The following is a 23816-nucleotide window of genomic DNA, read 5'->3' on the forward strand; positions in this document are numbered from 1 at the left end:
GAGCCAATGTAGTGACAATGGGAGCTAGCAGAAACACGTCACTTGAATTTTTTTTCCAGCACTATGCTTGAGAGCTAATCAGTAATTTACTGTGTTTTCTTTCTTCTTGAATTTTTCTTTTCTTGAATTTTTCTTCCACTCTATTTTACTGCAGAATTCCCCTGTTTCTTTCTTGAATTTTTTTTTAAAAAAAAAAAAACAGCGATTGCAGGAAATAGAAGAGACACATCTATGTTTTTAAAAATATTAAAATTATTTATTATTTAGCTTGTGTGTGCTTAAGTGCACCACAGCGTATGTGTGGAGGTCAAAGGACAATCGTCGGTTCTTTCCTTCCACGGTGTAAGTCTTGGGAATTGAACTTGGGCCCTTAGGCTTTTTGGCAGGCGTCTTTACCTGATGAGCCACCTTGCTTGCTTCAATGTTTGGTTTTCAGAATATTTTTAATTAATGCATTTTCTTGGATAAAGCAACTTTTGGGGCCTTTGAAGAAGTCATTTAAGATATTGGCGAAAGGGCCAGCAAGAAGGCTCAGAAGGTAATGGGGCTTGCTGAGCAAGCCTGGAGACCTGAGCTCAATTCTGATCTCAACGTGATGGAAAGAGAGAACCAACTCCTGAAATTTGTTCTCTGACCTACACACACACACACACACACACACACACACACACACACACTCTCATATACACACAAACCTACACACACATATACTCTCACATACACACACTCACACACAGTAGTGCACACCCTCTCAATATGATAAATATGAAGGAAGAGTCACACTAAAACTAGTGACTAGAGATTTGACACATAGTAGGACGTTAACATAGTGCAAGTCAATGCCCCAGACAACAGTTCTGAATGACTAATAAGGGGTGGGATATGACATTCTATTGTGAAAAGCTAGCCTGTGGTCACTGGTAGATGGTGGGCATCGCTCTGAGCAAATGGTTAGAACGAATGCCGTTAATAAACTTGTGGATGGGTAGAGCCTGGTTCAGAGGGAATTCAGCATCACTGTGTGCTGTTGTCCTGCCTTGAAGTCTAAGACTTCCATATGAGCTGGAGAACCAGAATAGAACCCAGACAGAAGGTTATTCTACAAAGTAACTGGCCTGTGTTCTCATCAGTGCCAATGCCACGAACCACAGTGACTGGAGGATATTCGGAATGGAAGGCGGCAATGACAGCTGAGCGCGGTGATTAGTACAGGATTTTCTTTCGCTGTAAAGGACATTATTAGGTAATTGGTAAATCTCAATAAGGTCTGGAGATTAGATTATTCTATTGTATCAATGCTAATTTTCTGATTTAGATAATTGTGCTGTGATTATGCATGAAAAAGCCTTGTTTTCAGGAAATGCATGCAGATATATTGAGGATATATCTGCAATTTGCTAAAAAGTGATTTAGGAGAAAGAGGAAAATAGGAAACAAATTTAGTAAAGCGCAAACATTTGAGGAATCTGGGTAATGAATATTCTATCCTGGACTTCTAAATATATTCTTTCAGCCATTTTAGAATTCTACAGTTAAAGTAAAAACAAATTTACTTTTTTAAATACAAGGTTATGATGAGCTAGCCATAGAAGATAGTTTTGATGGGCCAATGTTAGAGAAATGTGCTTTTTCTTTTCTTTTATTTCCTTTTTTTTTTGCCTAACCACTTTTTCTTCCTTTTTAATTTATTGTAAAGTTTACTCTGCTCTGTGCTTAGATACTATAATCAGGTCACGACCCATGGATCTGTCTACACTGGGTCTTAGGTCACTGTGGTTCTGTCTCCAAGTTCAAAACCATACATAGCATGTGAGAGAGAATGGTGAGTTAGGCACAGAAGTACTTTTCTGCACCACATAACAGTAAGAATAATCTCTGGTTAATTTAAATAGTTTTGTCACCAAGAAACTGAGGGTTCTGTGAATGTGTGAAAGTAATTTTATTAACAATTTGAAGCTGTGTTACATTAGTATTATGCAGTGATACAGTGTTAAGTGAGTTAAATGTATGCTGATGCAGAGCCCCCGGTCTACCAATGGCGTTTTGTGTATCTCTTTGGCTGGGGTAGTAACCTGTAGAACCATGGCAAGCTTGGGGAACTTGATGGGTGTCCCAAGGCAAAATGTTGATTGTGTTACAAAAGAAGCAAAGGGAGCAGAGCACCCGAGGACGGTGGTTGAGGGAATCCAGATTTTGAGAGTGAGATGTAATTCTCTGCTCAGGGAGCTGACTCTGTGATTTCAAACCCCCACACAGCATATGCTGGCAAGGGTTCCCATCTGGGCGGGCGTACACCCTGCAACAGCACTAGCTTTCAGCCTCTCGGTTGGAAGAGGGGTTTTCCCTGATTGAATCGCTTCAGAAATGACGTAGTCGGTGCATAGACGCATAGCTTTTCCCAAACTTGCTTCCTGCTACTCACTCGCCAGTGGAACGCTAAATGTGGGGGGCTGGGAGCAGCGTGGAAAGCAAGTGTACGCGGCTGGCTGATCAAACAACCCACAGGCCCCTCTATATTTGAAATACAAAATACTTCAGCTTCTTCAGCCTTCTGGAGCTTCCCTCTCTATTGATTAGACTTATTTTTATTCTGTATTAAGAAGAGAACTATGGTTGTCTTGACAACAGATGCCCAGCACACGCTCTGGTCCAAAGATGTGCATAATGAGGTAGCTGATAGGGCAGAGAGGATCATATCCCACCCCACTCGATTTGGGCCAGACCTGAGCAATGTGTCCTGAAATAATCAGTCCAGTAAGGTTTTGTGCTCCTAAAAGTTAATTGGCCCCCAGCAGGGGCAAGGTGGTGAAGAACTGGATTGTTACACGGAACCCTCTGGTACTTGCTTCTATTTTTAGCTAAAAACATGCCTTTACTTTCAGGCCATAGTGTATGAAGGCCAAGACAAGAACCCGGAAATGTGCCGAGTACTGCTCACACACGAGATCATGTGCAGGTAAGACCTCTCTCTCTGTCTCTCTCTCTCTGTCTCTCTCTGTCTCTCTCTCTCTCTCTCTCATCATCATCATCATCCTTGAGGTAAAGATGAATTTGAATCACAAACCTAGGTGAAATCAGCTCCACTGGGGGTGGGGGTGGGGGTGGAGCGTATGCTCCTTTTGCTTTCGGTAAAGCGTCTAGAAGAATTCTTAGACACGTGCAGTCCTGTCAAGGATCACGGTGGTTCTCAGTTATTACATTTCATCTCGGAAGACATCGGTTTGCGTTTTTGATACCGCACGGTTCATGGTCACTGAGTGGCACTCTCCCTCATCCTTCCCAGTGGAGTCAAATCGAGTACAACCTCCTTTTTGGTGACATTTGCGCTCAACTGCACGCTTAGTAAAACATGAGTTCTCTTGAAGTCAGCAGAGGCTTCTGTTTGGGTCAACTTGAAAGTTACACTTCCTCCTTTTGAGTTCTTACACCCCCCCATACCTGAGCCTCATTTCTCCTTAAACTGATTCATTCTCTCTCTCTTTCTCTTTCTCTCTTTCTCTCTCTCTCTCTCTCTCTCTCTCTCTCTCTCTCTCTCTCTCTCCCTCTCTCTCTCTCTCTTTTTTTCTCCTTGTGGATGGTTTATTTTTAGTTATCCTGTATATATCCGAACATGAAGCTAACATTTCTTAGGGGTAGTGAGCTTTGGGGTTTTGGGGAAGGATAGTGAGAAAGAGACGACATCACGTTCCTCACCGATGAGTCTCTTCACTTTCTGCTATGATCATGCTGAACTGGCATCTGAAAACACAGTCCCCATCCGTGGCCTCGGCCAGACCTGCACTGGAGAGGGACAAGGGGGTAGCCTTTTAACTTATGCTCTTATTTCTTGTAAAATAACCCAGCGTTTGGCTTCCAACATTTCCCAAGTAATTGGACAAAGCCGGGAGATGCCACTTGCCATCAGAGGAGGGCTCCTAATTGCTTTGTTAGCTGAGCAGGCTCTCCCTGGCACAAAGTGTGTTTGGCTGCTGAATGTCATTGACCAGGCTGCATGGGTCTTCAGCTGCCCTCTCGCCATGGTTGGCCCTCACTGGCTGCTCGTGGACTCTTGGGGCAAAGAATCCACAACTCTACAGGTGGAAAGAGACTCGAAAGGGCTTTGTGTGTTTTCCGAGTGAAATCCCAAACATTAACATTTGTTTCTATAAAAGTCCTGTTTTTTTCCCTCTTTTAAGAAAATATGTCTGATTTATAGTTCTAAGATATACAAGAGTTTCACACGTTTTTCACTTCAGTGATTTGTAAAACCTGTTAATTATTCCAAAAACCAGGTTGTTTTTCTTCAGACTTAAGACAGTAGCACAACACTCCCAAATGGTGTGGGATTCCTTCATTGCAGGGAAAAAGTTTTAGCCCGTGTGTATGAACTGGGTATAACCTAGCTGAGCTGCACCGTTCTAAAAGGAAAGGAGCAAGATCTGTTCTGGAAAGCGGTGGAAACATAACCTTGTCTGTGTTACTCTTTCCCCAACCATCACTCCATTACTTTAGCCATTGACCGTTAACATGCCATTAGACTGAACTCTCCCTGTAGAGCTGCATATGACTGTAGCAAAACAGGAAACAGGAAGATGGATCCCCTTGAACAGGCCAAGCGCTATCTATACATCATCGATTTGCATTTCGTATCTGCATATGTTTGGATTATGCTGGAGAGAATTCTATTCTTGAACTACTTAGAGATATATTATGCCTCTCATGCACAGCCCCTCCCCCCATTAATGCAGTTTATATTTTCCTTGTTTTTAAAATTCATTGGTCCAAAGTGCTTTATTATGCTGGTTGGTGTGCTTTACTGCCGACGTTCTCTCTATTTTTCAGAAACATAAAAATAGCAAAAAAAAAAAAATAAAATAAATAAATAAAATAAAATATAAAATAAAATTCTCAAGCCACGGAAGGCAAATGACTGCTGTTTGTACCGCGTGGCTAAGAGGGGGAAAGCCATATTCCAAATGTCATCTTGCTAATGTTACAGATTACTGCTTTCCCCGGCTGCCTATAGATGTGGAAGGGGTACTGTTTGTTTACGGGCTACCCTGACCCCATTACACAAACCTGTCATCTATTGTGTGGCTAACAGTCTTTTAAATTGCAAATCTGATGCTCTTTAGGGGGCTTTAGGAAAAAAAAATTCTCACTTTCCATACCATCCTATTTCTCTTGATTTCTTGCCTGTTGTAAGTGGAAGTTGGGATGTGCTGAATTTGCACCAGGGGTGCAAATGCAGCCTCAATTATAAGCATAAAATTAGAATCTGTTCACCATTAATCAGCCTGGCTAATTGCTATGCACCACCATTAGCCATATGGTGTGAAAGACAGCTTGCTCTCCCCAAGATGAAATTTCTTCATTGCAGACGTGAAATAGTGAAGGCCCTGGATTTTAAAATAGCTTGTTTTAGATATTTAATTTCTAAACAACTTTCCGCAGTGCTTTCGATCAAAGCTAACGGCACAATAAAACTTTGCGTGGATGTCACAGAAGCTGTACGTTTACAGTGCGCTGCCTATGATGGAGGGAGACAGAATTTCGATCCACAAGAAAAGGGCTTGGTGTATTCTGTTCATTACAGCCAAATGGAAGGGAGAAGGGAGAGATAAGCAAGGGACAGTCCTGCCTCGGGTGCTGTAAATTAAGAAGGGGGAGGAGGAGGAGGAGAAAGAGAAAAAAAATCCATTGTGTTTTGTGGAGAAGGTGACCCCATTGTGTGAGACGGCTGAAGGAATCACCATCATTAGTTTATAATTATTGACACTCGGAGACAAACTCTCTTTGATTTGGAGATGCAGAGCACTTCTGTAACATTATGAGAGAAGCTCTGCCTTTGGGAGCCTTGGAATCTATCACACCCATCACGGGGAGAGGTGGTGGTGGTGGTGGTGGTGGTGGTGGTGGTGGTGGTGGTGGTGGTGGTGGTGAAGTTCTACAGATAACATAGCTCTATGAATCTTTTTATTTATTTTTTTTCAGAGTAGGATTCTATAAGGGGTTTGCTTGTATGAGTACCCTAATTTCAGTGTTTCAACACAAATGAAACCCAAGAACTCAGCTTAGTAGGGGGACTTGGTAGGGACTTGGTACCCCTGCAGGCAGCAGGCAGCAGGCAGCAGGCAGCAGGCAGCAGGCAGCAGGTATTCCTAGTTTCCAGTACCCAGGGAGACCACAGACCAGAGGCAACCTCCTAAGGAAGCTTCTTGCTCAGAGGCACCCTCCTAAGGAAGGTTCTTGCTTATTTTATTTTGTGAAAGAACCGTGAAACTCTCAAGGCTAGCCTGTTTATGTGATAGGGTTTTTTTTTCTTTCCATTACTTGTTTCCAGGTTTAGTCCAATTTCCTCCTTCAGACACTCACTGATGTGTGGCTTTCCCAGGGAAGCACCTCTGGCCCTTGGCCCAAGTCATAACCCCTTGTAAGCCCAGAGTACCTGGTGCTTTTAACTCCATAGCACTCCCTGTCCTTACAATGATACCTTACTCTCTGTCTTTATTCAGCCGAGCCCTTTAAAGGGCAGGAAGTGACTCAGTTTACCCCATGCTTCAGCTGTCCCACTTGTGAAATGGGATTTTTAACACCACCTCACAGGGTGGCAGCAAAGGTTAAATGCCGTAGTCCCTATAAATTCTTACCCCGATGCTCCCCACAGAGTCAGAACAGAAAGACTGTTATGATTTGAAGCGGTATTAATAGAACCAGTAGTGGAGAACTCATCTGTGCCTGGCCAAGTATTTGGTACTTTGTTGGTAAGAAAGCATCGAAGGGGGAGGTTTAGTGCCTGTGAAAACCTGAATGTACCTGGTTCGGGGACTATGTGTCTTTATTTTTTAGTACCTACTATGTGCAAAAGCCTTGTGGAATTTAGAGTAAGAAAATGTCATGCCATAGTAGGAGAGCTTGAAGTTGGAGGCTTTAAGCAGTTAATTAGACTTCACAGGGCGAAGGGTTTGATGTGATATGATGGAAGGTTGGGGTAAAGGACTCTGTTGATGGCAAGGAGGGAGCAGATATTTGTAGACAGATCCTACCCGTGGATGGGAGAGGGATTTTAGAGGTTGCATGAAGAAGTGTTTGTGGTCTAAGCAGAGCTGTTCTGTGGAGGTTTACAGCTGAGCAGACTTGTGGCCTGGAGCTGGGAAGAAGGACTTGGTCAAAGACAATCAGCTTCAGGTTCTGCTTTTCAAAGGAAAGGACTGAGGCTCTGTGGAGGATGGGGTTGGGAATTCAGAATAAGAAGAGAGGACTTGATGATTGCGTTCTTGAGAGGAACGATCATATTGAGTGAGAAGGGGAAATCAACCACAGGAGATTTTAGGGCTGATGAGACACAAAGGAAAAAAGGCCCAGGTCGCCGGTGACTCAGGGAGTAGAGCCATGTAGGTACCCTGAGGCGCATCTCGGTTTTTATAGGCCCTCATGGCTCGACGTGCTGGTCACTGTTCCGGTAAGAATACAGGGGGGAAACGAACTCTAGAGAAATGAAGGAAAGCTACACAATGCTTGCAAACATGGAGCGAGCCAACCGGGAGAGACAAGTACCAGATCTTAACCCCAGCAGTACACAAGGCCAAGAGTGCCTGTCAGAGAGACTACAGGATTGAGCGCTCGAGGGTTGAGTGCTCTGAAGACAGGTAACTTTAGGTGTGAGAGAATGGAGTCAGTGTTAGCAAATTTCTTCAGAATTTATCCCCTTTGTAGGTATTAATCAAACTGTCCTGGTAATTCACATAGCTCATTCTCTAGCCACTTAGGATGAGTAGGGTAGGAATCTTAATTTTTACTAGAATGTCCAGTTTAGCAGGGAGTAGTTACACCTTTCTGTAATTCCTGCACCCAGGAGGCAGAGGCAGAGGCAGAGGCAGAGGCAGAGGCAGAGAGGCAGAGGCAGAGGCAGAGGCAGAGGCAGAGGCAGAGGCAGAGGCAGAGGCAGAGGCAGAGGCAGAGGCAGAGGCAGAGGCAGAGGCAGAGGCAGAGGCAGAGGCAGAGGCAGAGGCAGAGGCAGAGGCAGAGGCAGAGGCAGAGGCAGAGGCAGGAGTTCTCTGTAAACTGGAGGCTAGCCTGTGTTGGATAGTGAGTTCTGGCCCAATCAGAGCTATGTTAACAATACTCCTTTTTCCTGTATTTTATTTATTTATTTATTTATTTATTTATTTATTTATTTATTTATTTATTTATTTATTCACTTGCTCTATATCAAGATCAAAGTCCTCCCTCACTCTTCTCCCAGGCACACCCTCACCCCCCATTACCCACTCTCCTCTTCAGTTCTTAATTGTTCCCACCCCACTGCCCAAATGGCCCTTGTCTCCAGTGGCAAGAGGCTCTACGTACAGTGCTTGAGATGAGAATTTGCAGACTCCAAGGCTAGGGAGCAGTCAGATGTTTCCTGCCCTGATTTATGAACTTGTGAGTCAGCTCACTAGAAATCTGCCACCTGCGTTAGACTGCTAGGGGAGGGACTCCTAAATCTGCCTTTTCCCCAAGTGTGCGGTGGGAGATACATGGTCCTGCTGGTGAAAAGGTTGCTGTTCAGAGTCTCCAGTGCACACAGCCCACACCAGGTGTGGGGGGACCTACTGCTGTGACTGGCCACATGGTTGTCCTGTCCTTTGGGTTACAGATTAAAAAGGGATGCAAAGCAGGCACTTGCCTGCCTTTTTGGGGGGATCTTGATCTTGGGCAAATCAAATTAGCGAAATCCAAGTCCCCTCAGTAGACGGCTGCTGAAGGGGGGCATGTGCTGAGCCCACGCAGGCACAGATGGCAGGAGACTGAGAGATACCGTGTGAGTGGATGGAGTGCTCACTCTGTTTGCTTCTTTGACCAGCATGGCTCCTTTTCCTGTTAAGTGCTTCACCTGTGTCCTTTATGAAGCTGCTTCAGCAAAGCGCTCTTCTGCCTAGACATCAGTGATTTGTTCTTTCGGCTTGTCCCTCCCAGTTAATGCTCCCTGTCTTGGGTATAGCAGAGGTCAGTGCCATCTCTCCTTGTTTGACTTTAGTGGAAAGAAGTGAGTCAGGTCAGGCTGAGGCGGAAGAATTTTAACAATGGACAGTCAGAGGGTTGAAGGGCAGCTCTATTTATTTGTTTGTTGGTTTTTAGTCACTGTAATTTTTATTAATTTTTTAATTTACTTCGGTCATCCAGATGATCCCTCTCCCAGTCCTCCTTTAGCAGTTCCTCTCCTTCCCCTTTTCCTCTGAGAGGGTGGAGGCTCCCCACTAAAGCCTCCCCCCTGGAACAGCAAGTCTCTGCAGGGATAGCGGCATCCTCTCTCACTGAGGCCAGACAAGATAGCCTATTTTGGGGAATGTATTCCACAGACAGGCAACAGCTTTAGGGGTAGCCTCACTCCAGTTGCTGGGGGACCAACGTGAAGACTGAACTGCATGTCTGCTACATATGGACAGGAGGCCTGGGCCCAACCCTTGTATGCTCTTTGCTTGGTGGTTCAGTCTCCGAGAATCCCTAAGGGTCCAGATTAATTGGCTCTGTTGTTCTTCCTGTGGAATTCCCATTCCCTACCTGAAGGGCAGTTCTTTGCTTTGCTTGGCTCTGGGAAGCTACTGGTTGGTGGATATCTTTTCAACCTTGAGACTGGAGTTTGATTCCTAGGAACCCACGTGGTAGGAAGGAAGACTCAACTCTTGCAAGTTGCCCTCCGATCTCCACATGCGTGCAGAGCCATGTGTGTACCTACACGCAGAGATAAATAAATAAGTAAAGATGTAAATACAAATGCAAGAGAGCTGTAAGTAAAGCTTCTTCCTGCTTGAGATTGACTTTTTTTAATTTCTTCTAGTAGAGGTGTGTCCTTACAACACAAAGCAGAACACCAGAATGGAAATGAAGGGTGTCCCTCCTTCCATCCACTGTCTCTTCTAGGCTTTTCCAGATTAATCCTTAATGTTCTCAGGAATTTATTCACAAGTCAACTTTTGAAATCCAACTTCTTTTAGTTGCCTTTGCTGCGGTGGTAGAGGGGAGCCTAAGAGTTTAGGTATCTGTCTTTGTAAAAGTTAAGCAGGAAAGACAGATAATAAAATTAGATAATGGATGAAGTATATAGTTGAATGCAGAAGCCGCAAAGAAACCAGGCAGAAGCTACCGAGCTTTGGCTTGGCCAACCACTGCAGACCTTCGTTAAGCGGTGGAGACTTAAGTGAACTGCGGACATATACCAGACTTGTGAACATTTCTTTCTTCTCCTCCTTCTCCTTCACTCATTCTTCCAGAAGTGGACTCCTAGTGTCCACACTACTTTGTAACTTGATTTCTTAACTCATAATATAATGTAGACTTCTTCCACGGAACTGTGTCAGCTGTAACTTCATTCTTTCTAGCGTACAGAATTCCACAAATATAGATGTACATACACACGTTTGCACTTCCAGCTGCATCCACACGTGTATCGCATGTGCACACACATGTTCTTTCAGGTTCATCTGCACGGGTGTTGCATGTGCACACATGTCTCTGCGCATGTATTGCGTGTGCACATGTCTCTGCACATCTCTGTCAGTTTTCACTGATGGGTAAAATACTTGTTGAAGACTAACCAGGGGCGGAAGGGTTTCCTTCGGCTCATTTTTCAAAGTGTTCTGTAGATGGTCACTTTCTGCTTCTGGACCCATGATGAGGCAGGATATCAGGGCTTGGTGGAGGAAAGCTGGTCACCTCCTGAAGGCTAGGGAGCAGAGATGGGGATATAGGAATGGCTGTAGTAAGGTACCCTAAGCATGTGTCCCCAGAGACATACTTCCTCCAGTTAGCCCTCAAAAAAACCCTCTAGAAACTCCAAAAGCAGTGACCCGCTAGAGACTTAGACTTCCTAGAAGCCTGTGAGGGACAGTGCACAACCACGTCTTAACTCTCTCTGTATCTTAGTGGGATGATATTGTAGATGTTGGCGTGTTTCAGGGAATGCCAACTATACGGTGTGGCGGTGTGACCCGAAATCCAGAAACCTGTTTAAGCTCATTTTAATATTTTGTGTACACTTCCCTTTCTACGTGTGTAGCGACTTCCATTGTTTCCTTCTTCTGTCCTCTTGACTCTGCCTATTTAATTTCCAGGCTGCCCTTTTCACTTGCCCGTTTTTGAGCACCGTGGAGCCACAGCCTATAGCCCTGGTTTAGCTCCTCTTACTGTCACCAGGGCATCTGGGCTGCAGAGATGAGGACCATACACCCATAGGCCGAATGACATCTCTGGGGCCAAGAGTGACACTTGGAGGTGGTGCTTTTGTGTGTGCGGTGAGATCGAGCACACAGTGCCTGTCTAGGGAGTCAGCTTTATTATTACTTTTTATCGGTCCTGTCTCCCTAGTGCAGCATACTTATTCACAAAGTTGTCCATTAACATTCATCCAGTCATTCAGTCATTTGTTCACAGAATCATTGAATCCTGAGCTCTGATAGTCTAGCTCCAGCTTTAGGCATTAGGTAAGTGATAGGGACAGCGGGGAAACTGCCAACCGAAATGCCTCAAAACGTAAGTACCAGGTTGAGCTGCACTGTAGAAACTGCCCAAGAGGTAAACAGCCCAATTTAGATTAAGGGTGAAGTGTCAGGTAAACCAGAGGATCCACACTGACTTCTAAGAGGCAAGAGAGAGTGGCTGAAGAGGGAAGGGCAGGAAGAGCTGCCCTTCAGAGGCTCGCCTGGACCCGAGGTCTGATGGATCATGCCATGTTGGAGGGATCACAGCTGGCCCACGAGGGCAGAGCTTGGCAAGATGGCAAGAGAGGGTGGCAGGTCAGTGGCCTGGCATGATGCCATCGCATGGATTTATTCAAAGTGCAGTGGGAAGCTGCTCAAAGGTCTTAGACTACAAAATGTGCCCGCCCCCCCCCCCCCCCCCCGGACATTGTGAAAAGATCAGCGAGATGGGACAGATCTATTAGACGGAGTCAAAGTGGAGACAGCAAGATCAAGGGGAGGCTTTGCAGTACTCCCAGAAATAAATAAAAGCGACCTTGTTGGAGATAGTGATGATGGGTAGGGAAGAGAAGCCATAGACTCAAGGGATGGGCCCTTGCCCATAGTTAGCATTAAGCAAGCTGGAGGAGTTCCCAGAGGACATTTCTCTCTCTCTCTCTCTCTCTCTCTCTCTCTCTCTCTCTCTCTCTCCCAGGAAGGAGGAACAGGCTTCTCAACCACCTGGTAATGTGGTGTGTCTGTGTCAGTGGGATGCTTTTGGGCATCACTTCCCTTACATAGTTCAGACTTCTCAGACTAGGAGTCTGAGGTCAGGGTACAAACACTGCCTCACCTTATGGATCCAGTCATTCTTAATCGCGACGCTAACCCGACAAGTTGACGGAATAAGGGTGGAGGAGATCAGTTCTCAGAGATAATTAGGTTGGGTTCTTAAATACTATTTCATACATTTTGTGTGTGTGTGTGTGTGTGTGTGTGTGTGTGTGTGTGTGTGCATGTATATGTGCCTATCATGGTCCATACATGGCTGTCAGAGGATGATTTGAGGAGGTAGGGTTTCTCCTTCTGCCCCGTGGGTCATGACTGAGTTCAGGTCTTCTGTGTTGGTGACAAGCATCTTAACTAGCTGAGCCAATCTGCTGGGCCCAGGAGTTGAGTTTTTAGTTATTTATTTTGCACAGATGCCAACTCCTACATTCCTTTCCCCATGTCTTTATTGGTCTCTCAGATTGGATACCTTGGGCCTACCGCCACATAGTGTGACACATTAGTAGACTAGAACTTAGGGCCAGAGAAAAGTTTCCGCCGAATCGAAAACTGATTAGGTTATGGGGGAGACAATGTTTTTCAGCTAAGGCTTTGAGGACAGCGATACAATTCTTTCCATTGCCTTCTGAAGATAAAGCACCAAGCTGATTCATCTCTCAGGGACACAGTCAAGAGAGGAAGATGTCTCAATTTTGGTGAAAAAATTCCTATGTTTGTAAAAATTTCTAGGTCCTGAAAAATGTTTGGTAGTCTCCAGCAGATATCTTAATTTAGTCTTTCTCTCTGTCTCTCTGTCTCTCTTTCTCTCTCTCTGTGTCTGTGTCTGTGTCTGTGTCTGTGTCTGTGTCTGTGTCTGTGTCTGTGTCTGTGTGTGTATTTGAGTACATTAGGATGTATGTGAGAGATGGAGAAAAGTATTTATTTTACTTATGGTATGGAGTAGAGTCTAGCTTCTGGGTAATCTTCCAGTCTTCCTCATTGATCAAGCATGCTTTTCCACAGTGTAGTCCTGGGGGGGAGACCAGCCATGGGGCAAATTGTTACAATTGTATTTCAGATGCACAGTTTTCAGCTGAGGGTGGGTAATTTTTCAAACATGAAATTTTCAGCTGGGGGTCGTATATCACATGAATCCCTTAGTTCAACCCCTAACACTATAGTATAAAGTGGGCACATATCTATAATCACACCTCGCACTGAGGAGATGGAGGGAGGAAGATCAGAAGTTCAAGGTTACCCTTGGCTACATAGCAAGATTGAGGGGTGGTCTCGGATACATAAGACCCTGTCTTGAAAGAGAAGTACATGCTTTTTTATTCACTCTTTTGAAACACTTGGGATTTTTCTTTTAACCTGGCTGTCTCAGGGTCATAACAAAATAGGATATGGATCATGGGGCTTCCTTTGCTCATGGCTGTTCTTCCTGAATTCTAATGTTGATAGTCAGGGTTGTGCTAGCTGGTGGATCCATTGTCCCCAATTCTTGCCAGCACTGGCCACCAAAGCTAGAGAACGAAGAATGGACTCTTCACTTTTTTCTGTTCACTTTCTTCTTTTTTTGCATCATCATGGGTCATTATCTTTAATCTCAAGACAATGTTCAAAGGCAAACAAAACAGTCACTGTGCTGGGATTTTTTTGAGAAGGTTGTGGTTAAAGGAAGTGCCACCCATCAAAAAGAGAAGAAAAAAGAATCCATTTAATACAGAATGACTGGGGAGGGGGGATCACTCATCAGTATCATTGACGCCTTCCACACAATTAGTGTGTTCTTGAGGGAAGAGTGTTTGATCCACCCACGGCCCTGAATATTCTCATTGGGTAGATGTAAGAATGCAGTTCTTCACATTGAACTCTGCCAATACTCGCACTGAAGGAGAGACCCCATCTTCCACTCTATGCCTGGTTCTGGGAGGGCCCCTCTCCTCTGAACAGGGAGAGGTTAAGCCTGGCCATTAACCCCTAAGTGACCCAAATAGAACTTTCTGTCCCAAGGACCGGTTGATTGCCAGGTATGGCTTTGTGGTAATTCTAGCGTTTGCAGCCTAGCAATCTGAACCTTCTGCCTGCTTCAAAGATGGTTTTACATTGTAATGGTTGGTACTAAATCCTTTCGCTTTTTCTCCATAGCCGCTGTTGTGACAAGAAAAGCTGTGGCAACCGAAATGAGACTCCCTCAGATCCAGTGATAATTGACAGGTAGGGACCACTCTTTCACGGCGTCTTATTCCTCATTATAAGGAAACACCTGCTCTGCGTCGCTCACAGGCGAGGGTGAGGGATGCATGTGGCTGAAGTTTGCCTGTTGGTCCTGACTTACACTGCGCCAAGCGATCGTGATTTTGGGGGAAGCCATGTGGAATTTTCTTCGGAGGCCTTTTTTCTCGGATGTCTCTGGTTTTTGTGTCTGAAGAGTGCTCATAAAGTAGCACATAGGCATGTGTGTGCTCATTTCCTCACTCTCTGCGGCTCAGTCCTCATGCCGTACCAGGAAGCTTCAGGAATAAAATAATAATAGTTGGTGATTTATGAAATGCGGTTGGGTGCTTATAAATATTTAACTTTTATTTGAAAAATGTTTGAATCATTATCACTGTTAGCTACAGTAGTTCTCTTGGACGTAATCCATCTACATTTTAAGGTTTTATTTATGCATAAAAGCAGTTTAAAGAGATCTGTGAACCGCGATTTTCCTACTGTCGTTTCCAGGCTCGATGGCAGCTCGAGCAGTATTGTGAGTTGATTAATTTATTCTGCTTGTCTTAATTATCGTGTTTTTAGACAGATCCATATTACTAATCTTACATGACCAAGTAAATCAGTGCGGAACAATACATCTGCTTCAGTCTGCCAGCGCAGTTTTGAGTCAGTGTGCACATATTACTTGGAGTGACATCCCAAATATTCGTTTTACATTTTAATTATTGAAATTCATTGTATGGAAACATGTATGATAAACCGCTCGCTACCTAGCATTACTCATTGGGAGTTAAATGGTCTGGAAGCTTTATTGAGACTGTCAATTGTCAGCTAGGAAAAGAACTAGTGTCGTCTTGTATTCACTGGGGGGTGGGGTGGGGGGATCTTCATTCAAATAAGGCGGATGCCTTCATTGAGGAAACCAGAAACTAAACGAGTATCTCCTCTTTGAGCTTTGGCGATCCTGTCTTCGGCAACGGCAAGACAAATATGCAACAGGAGCAATATATATATATATTTATGATATACGCAATAACATTTTGGTTCCGAGTTAAAAGAGGCGAAAGTTCGATGTACGGTGATGCTGTCTGGTGTCCACTGAGTGAGGATGGCGTGCTCATCGACGAGAGCAGGCCTGTCATTCATACATTGTATTTCCTGCTACCTTGCTGTCTTTTGTGTATACCTTTCAGAACAAGGCTTCCTCTTTGAAGCCAGTATATCTTACTCTTGCATTAAAAAAGAAAACGTCTCATCAAAGAGCCAGCCTGAACACTCCCCAAACTTCCAACTCCTTAGGAGTCTATGTTGTCTCATCGTCCTCTTCGATTTACGCGGTGACAAGGGCCTACCTACCGTGCCACCCGCCATGAAAACAATTTTTTTTTTGCTTATGAATGGGTTAAGCTTTAAAGTTCTTCATTTGGTTTTAAGCCGCGACTCTGATGCAGAAGTCTGATAGGACTGTGGTTTGAATAACATCTGATTTTGACCTGTTCCTGTGGGTTTGCGATGGCAGGAGAAACTTGACTCAGCAGCGCTGTAATTAGCCCGCCCCGTGTTTTTGAAACAGGATTGTGTTACCTGGATTGCATTAGTGTGGCTTCTATTGTCGCCCGCCTTGCATCTGTCCCAGTAGGGTACTTAAAACCGTTTTTCTTGGCTGGAGGAGTTCAAAACAATTTAGGCCGAAATAAGTCTGCGCTTTATGCTGTTGGTGGCTTTGGAGACACTGTTCATGACGTCTGCGTGACAGCTATACTTTTCATCCCCCCCCCCCCCCGGCCCCACACCTGTTTTGGTGAGACAAAGTAAAAGCTAATTTTATTTCTTTAAGGAAGCGGGGACTTTAAAAAAACGGCTGAAGCATCTTGGATGTGTTTGAGGCCCAATATACATTGATTTGCTGGTGTTTGCCATTGTCTGGCAGTGAGAATGGTTGATAGGCAAAGCTCCCAGTTGGCCTTTTTTTTTTTTTTTTTTTTTGCATGGTGAGTTCTCGAAGTTGTTTGCATCTTCATTTTGCCAAAGATAAATTAAAAAAAAAAAAAAAGCATCCACTCTCGTCCCTGTCGTTATGTGAAGCTTCCCCTTCTTAAACTCTCTAGAACGTAGGCAAGGAAAGACAAAACAGAAAACTCCACAAATGGCTGCAAAGGGGTGGGAGATGTGATGGCAACAGTGATTGGACTTCAGTCTCCGACTTCATTCTGTGTTGCCGATTGTATAATATCTCCTAGGTGCTTAGGAGTGGATTTGCTTTTGGGTTTATGGATACAAGTGTCTGACCCTGTAGTACTCGGTAGCAACAGTCAGTTGTTTTTCTTTTTTTTATAATATACATAATGTATGCAACCTAAGGCAGAGGGTATGGGCTGTGGTTAGAAATTAACATAGCTTTAACACATAGTTACCTCTTTTTGAAAGCTAATAATTTTGAGTTCCCTTTGCTTGACCTTCAGAATTTGGAAGAACCCTGCTATTTTTATCGGTCCAAAGACTTTTTAGCAGTGATTACTCAGGAAAACTATTTATAGTCTAGAGGGAAGAGCTTTCTGCTCGCACAGAAGTGGTGCGAAGTCGGCTACGTTGGTTATTTGTTGCCAATGATTTGGCGACCTCGGTTTGGCAAATTGTGGTGTGTGTGTGTGTGTGTGTGTGTGTGTGTGTGTGTGTGTGTGTGTGTAATGTAATTAACAAAAACAGCAGTTGTACAGACAAGTTTCTATTTCCTTCCAGTGGTATGCAACAGAGTAAGAAAATATGACCCAAATTACTTTTTTTTCAGTCATGACAATTTGTCAAAATGTTTATTGGAAAATTGCTGTGTGGTGTAGGAAGGGGGCATCTGGAGACGGCTGCTTGGTTACGTTTCTGCTCAATGCCAAATAGCTTGATTAAGAATCATAAAACCCCAGCCTGTGCCCAGTGATCCAGATATTTGGGCTGTGCAGACACGGGAAAAGTCAAATGTGTTATGTTCAATAACCGATGAACAGGAATTAACAACAGCAAATTTCATTAACTTTGAGATAAAGGGCTATGTGTGGTAATTATTGCTAAAGTAAAAAGCAAAAAATGACTTCCAGTTATTGAATTAAGGTGGGGATTGATTTAACATTCACGCACGGACTCAGATTTGAATTTAAAAGGTTTGCAATAAAATTCCTGTTTGGAAATTGAATACATTGTAGTTTTATTACTACAGTGGATATCCCTGTGTCCTAACCTTCTCCCTTGGAGTTATCTTAGTTCAATAAATAAAACCTCATTAGACTATTCCCATTTCAACGAGTTTATTAAATTTTGCAGGAGTAATTAGCATAAGCTGTGCTAATTTTTCTGGAAGACTAATGAGGGAGGTTCTTAATTAGGTTTACTTTGTAGAAATCAGAAAAGAGGATAATGACAAAAGTCACATAGGGTACTCTGAATTGGGAACCCACTTTCTCAGAATCCATACGACGACTGCTGTTTCTCTAAGGAAACTTCATTATGCACCCTTTACCTGTACAGATTACAAGTAAAGACTTTTATTCTGTATTGAGTTCGAATTAGGATCCTTGCTTAGTTAAGAAAAAAATTCTTGTTTTCCTAGACTGTCTTGGAGGGGTGAGGTGGATAAATACAGATGGCCTTAGAAAAAACATCTCTTTCTTCAAATTTTATCATAGGCTTGGTTCCTTTCACAGGGAGTGCTGATGCTTCTGGGTAGACTTCGAGGGGCAGGGACCGTTTAGTATCAGTGGGATGGATGGAATCGTTAGACTGACTAAGCAAATGAAAGTGTAAGTTCGTAGAGTTGTGGATCCTTATCTGTCAGCACACAGAGTTTCTTTTTAAGGGGTAGAAATACTACAAGCATGTCAGTTAAAACCCGATCCTTTCGGGAATACGGAAAATGTGGTTCAAATAACCTGCAAATCTTGGGTCCCCCAGAGCTCGTATTTAAAACTGAAATTTTTTTTTTAAAGTCTATCGACACACACTCTTCTAAATGATTTGGGTTTGCTGATTGCCACAATCTTGCCTTGACTGTCTTTTCCGTTTGTAAGGATCTCTGTGTCTGTGCTTAGAGGTAAGAGAGACAGACCACAGTGACATTAAGAGAATATATGACTTTTGGAACACAAAACCCTAGCCTGTTTGGAATCGTTCTCGCCACACTCAGGCAAAGCTCTCCTCCAAAGAAGAAGAGAAAAAAAGAACCAAGATTTGTAGATGTAGAGTTCTGCTCCTTCTAGGTCATTTAGGCCATATCAGCTGGCTCTGCCATGATTATGATGCAAAATGGAATTGTCAGTCAGGAAATAAGTAGAATGCTCATTTTATCCGCCATAGGTCACTTGAATAGAAAACCTTGGCCATGTTCAGACAGACATTTTTATTGAAGGTCCATGTTTTAATCTAAGAGGTCAGGGTGTAGAGGTCAGGCTTGTAGGGAAGCCGTGTTCTATCACCATCATATTAGCTTCTTGACTAAGTTGTGGCCCACACTTTAACATGACCACGTGACCATGAGCATGACTGGGAAACAGTAGTAACCCGAGACCCAGGACACTCACAGGCGGGTTTACCGTTGGACATGTGTGAGAGAATTTATTCCCCCGGAATTTCTGAAGGCACGCGGTTCTTCCAACGAACACTACTTCCTGTCTTATCATCAATGGTCAATCCCCGAATCCATGCAGAATGCTTTTCTGTCTCTGTCTCAGAACAATGAAGCCCTTTACTTAGATCATTTGTCAACCTGTGGGCTGTGAACCCCCGGGGCGGGGTGTCCAGTGCTCCTTTCCCAGGGGTCGCCTAGGACCATCAGAAAACACGAATCTTTATCTTATGCTTCACAGCAGCAAACTTGCAGTAGTAATTTCACTGAAGTAGCAATGAAATAATTTTATGGTTGAGGGTCACCACAACATGAGGAACCGTGCTAAAAGTCACAGCATGGGGAAGGTTGAGAACCACTGCCTTACATGCACATGAAGACAGGCTCCTAGATGAGACGATTAGCCAGGTTCCTGACTTCAGCTTACTGCTGCCTCGAGCCCGATCTTCCTCTCATCCCGACATTCCAAAGGGCCAACGAGTGAGCAGAGAACTGTTCAGCACTGCGTGCAAGTTGCTGTGTGGGTCACCAAGAACCAGAGGTGCAAATGCATTTCTCTAAGCTCCGAGAAACCCTCCATGTCACCTAATTCCCTAACTCTGACTGTTCAGTTAGAGCTGAAGGAAGAGGAATCCATTCTCTAAAGCTGACCCAGGCAGGATAATTGCTGTCCTTCTGGCTGCTCCGAGAGGCTTCTACCTCTTCAACAGTGGAAAGTCAGCATCGGCACAGAGCACGGATTTACAGTCGTTTTCCAGCCCTAGTGCATTTAAACACTTGTTTTCTCAGTGGGAATTCACATGTGATTATTAGCAATGAGACTTATGTGAGCAAGTATCATTCTCCATTTTACACTTATCAGATGGTAGCATTCTGAGGACGAGCTGAGCCCTGAACACTCAGGCATGGTTTGCTACTGTGATAAAAAAAATTACTAATACAATAAGCTAATAGCAGTCTAGATTCCATTTGCTATCAGCTATTCTCAAATACACAACCAGGATGCATTAAAATGCACTTCAAATATGCTGACAGTAGATCATAATGCAAAGTACTTTTACAGGGTGTTACACTATAGCAGACACTATATAATAACCAACAGTGGTTTTCCTGTAAAGGAAATTATGGCACAACTTCCAAGAAATGTGGTCAGCAGAGCTTCAGGGCATCCACGAGTGTGTGTGTGTGTGTGTGTGTGAGTGTGTGTGAGTGTGTGTGAGTGTGTGTGAGTGTGTGAGTGTGTGTGAATGAGTGTGAGTGTGTGTGAGTGTGTGTGAGTGTGTGTGAGTGTGTGTGTGAGTGTGTATGTGTATGAGTGTGTGTGAGTATGTGTGTGTGAGTGTGAGTGTGTGTATGAGTGTGTGTGAGTGTGAGTGTATGAGTGTGTGTGAGTGTGAGTGTATGAGTGTGTGTGTATGTATGTGTGTGTGAGTGTATGAGTGTGTGAGAGTGTGAGTATGTGTGAGTGTGTATGTGTGTGTGAGTGTGTCTGTGAGTGTGAGTGTATGAGTGTGTGAGTGTATGAGTGTCTGAGTGTGAGTGTATGAGTGTGTGAGTGTGAGTGTGTCTGTGAGTGTGAGTGTATGAGTGTGTGAGTGTGAGTATGTGTCTGAGTGTGAGTGTATGAGTGTGTGAGTGTGAGTGTGTCTGTGAGTGTGAGTGTGTCTGTGAGTGTGAGTGTATGAGTGTGTGAGTGTGTGTGAGTGTGTGTATGTATGAGTGTGTGTGTGAGTGTGTGTGTATGAGTGTGTGTGTGTGAGTATGTGTGAGAGTGTATGTGTGTGTGAGTGTGAGTGTATGAGTGTGTGTGTGTGTGAGTGAGTGTGGCACACGGTGTGGCTTTGCATTTCATAGCATCGTAAGTTTGTTTCTGTAACAGTGTGGGCAAATGCAGGGAAGCACCACAGTCTCGTGTGGGCCAGCGATGGCGCAGTGAGTTGGCGATGACAGTTCATCAGTATAATAAACATGCTCTTACTTTCGAGTACGTTGCTTAGAGTTGAAAACAAGCAAAGCAAACCCTCTGCCAGGGTGGCACTCCATGGATAGAAATTCTCATTCTACGCCACTACCAGCACCTGGCCAAACTCTCTAATTAAAAAAAAAAATTCTGGCTAGATATAAAAAAAAAACAAAAAAACAAAAAATAAAACAACCCACGTAGACATTCCAGACTAAAGAGACGGTATTTTGATCATTTTAATTTGCATGAGATGTTATCTAAAATAGACTACCAATTCTTTCTTCCCTTTCCCTTTCCCGCCTCCCCGCCTCCCCTATCCATCTCTTTATAAGCCGTGTAACCATACACTGCTCAGGACAGTATAAAAGTGACTCCTATTGCAACCAACGAAATATGGTGAACAGTGCGGGTTTGTCTTTGGTTGCATGCTGTCTTTACGAGTGTGGGGAGATGAAGAGAAATCTCCCTTGCTAACTATTTCTCCAGTTACAAGCTTTTGTCCAAAAGCAAATGAGGGTTTTAATGTTACAGTACTTGTTATAATAGAATTTTAATTGCTTTAATCCTGGTAAAGTATAAAGGGGAGAGAGAGAGAGAGAGACAGAGACAGAGACAGAGACAGAGACAAAGAGACAGAGAGACAGAGAGACAGAGAGACAGAGAGGAGACAGAGAGAGAGACAGAGAGAGACAGAGAGAAACACAGAAGAAGACAGAGACAGAGAGAGACACAGACACAGAGAGGCAGAGACAGAGATAGAGAGACAGAGAAAGACAGAGAGAGACAGAGAGAGACAGAGACAAAGAGACAGAGGCAGAGAGACAGAGATAGAGAGACAGAGACAAAGAGAGAGACAGAGAGAGAAACACAGGAGACAGAGAGAGACAGAGACAGAGAGAGACATAGACAGAGATAGAGAGACAGAGAAAGACAGAGAGAGACAGAGACAAAGAGACAGAGACAGAGAGAGACAGACAGAGAGAGAAAGACAGACAGAGAGAGAGAAAGACAGACAGACAGAGAGAGAGAGAGAGAGAGAGAAAGAGAGAGAGAGAGAGAGAGAACATTCTTCCTGGAAAGGGAAGTCTTGAAACAAAACAGAAAACCCTATTACATTTTCATTTGAGGGGGCCACTTGTGCAAAAAGGTGTAGTTTATGCAACTGACTAGGTGGAAACAAGCCATTTTCATTCCATTTTTCTCAGCTGGACCCCACTTTCAGTGGGGACACAGTGATATTTAGCATTTTGGTAGCTTTTATTTCTTTAAGGGTAAAATGCCCAGTTCCAGTTGCGAGCATGCCCTCCATTCAAATCCACTTGTAACCACTTCACTAGACAGGCTGGCAAATTAGCTAGCTGGATCCCACACAATCACCTCCAAAATGGCCCTCGATAACTACTGCATCCCACTAACTGTTCGAAGCACAATAGTTTCATAATATAACAAAAAGAAGCCCCACAATGGCGTTAGGCAACACAGCTTTAACAAGATATTGTCTGTGCTTTTGCCGTGTGCTACGGGAGCTGCCTCTCGCTTGGTGGGCTTTTGGTTCCTCTCAATAAGATTATTTCAAATACTCTAATCCGGAATCATTGACATGAATACAAAAGCATAGTGACATCTAATAGATGCCTCTCAGCTTTGCGTTGGCTCCTGTTCCCATCCCTTTTCTTCCCTTTTTACCTGACTAAAAGCTTATGGACACTTGGGCTCTGTCTCTCAGGAGCAGCCTGGGGGGTTCCTCATGAAATCTAAAGAAGGAAAAAGGCTGACAGAGGCTGCATGAGTTACAGAGTGAAGGGCTATAGATTAAAAGTGAGAGCCGGGTAAACCCTCTTCCCACTCAAGCCTTCTCCCCTTGTTTTCCTTAACACTTTAAGTGCCAGGGCAAGGGGAAGAGAGAAGAGAGTTAAATGAAGTGTTTGCCAGCTTGCTGGCCTTTGAATCTGGGCCCCGTCCGTGGATAAGATTGTTAAATTTTCAGTCAGACACGTGATGATGGACGGCAGGTTGGGAAGAAAGCAAAGTCCTCGTAATCAATATCAAGATTTTTTTTTTTTTAAAAATAGAGCCATTCTCTGTTCAGCTGACCAAACATTCATGCTATGTGCGGGCGTGTGGGGATGGGTATTGTGTGAGTGAGAAGCACTCCTCTGTAGGGAGCAGACACGAGGGGTTCATGATGCCATCTGTGGGGCTGTGTGGTCAGGGTGGAAGTCTTTCTTGCAGTCCACGAGTTGAAGGCAATCAAAGTAGGGTGTTGAAATGGATTGACCAATTTTTATGACTTCGTAGGATGTTGCCCCTGCTGGAGCTGTGAATACTTATGCGGGGTGGAGGGCCCACACTGGCTTAGACACTGGAGTCTCACAGAAGAGGAGTGAGTTCTACAGACACAAACTTTTTCTCTCCTTTCTACTCCATCTGCGGATCCGACAATTACTTTGTTATTGACCCATTATTGTTCAGTATTTAAGTATCAAGGACTTTCCCACGTCATAAACTACATTTCCCATTCATTGATGTTCTGTTCTGTTAGTGATATCTCATAATTAAAAAATAGTTTTGAGTGCAGTCTTCCCCTCAAATGGACAGTTAGTTTGAAGAACTCTGGGATCATTAGTAGGTTTGATGACACACATGCACAGGTCTATACACATAGAGACACAGACACACACACACAGACACACAGACACACACACACACACACACACGACAAAAAGAGACAGCAAAAAGTGAGCATCCTATTTAACTATCAGGAAGTTCTTTGGAAGTCAGTAAAATATTCACTCAGTGATCTTTGAAAGCATCACCTGTTTTCCTCAACGATCTTGCT

General features: G+C 43.9%; 1 protein-coding gene across 22 annotated transcripts in view; it reads left to right on the forward strand.

Annotated features, from left to right (window-relative positions):
- Nucleotides 1-23816, forward strand: part of Ebf1 (EBF transcription factor 1) — a 389987-nt gene that overhangs the window by 12664 nt on the left and 353507 nt on the right. For all 22 annotated transcript variants that reach the window (XM_087569389.1, XM_087569400.1, XM_087569384.1 and 19 more), the window contains 2 exon segments: nucleotides 2883-2956; nucleotides 14337-14405. In XM_087569389.1, the coding sequence (XP_087425515.1) occupies nucleotides 2883-2956; nucleotides 14337-14405 (143 nt within the window).

This window comes from Rattus norvegicus, chromosome 10 (genome assembly GCF_021556685.1).
Source record: "Rattus norvegicus strain SHRSP/BbbUtx chromosome 10, alternate assembly SHRSP_T2T, whole genome shotgun sequence".
Classification (NCBI taxonomy): domain Eukaryota; kingdom Metazoa; phylum Chordata; class Mammalia; order Rodentia; family Muridae; genus Rattus; species Rattus norvegicus.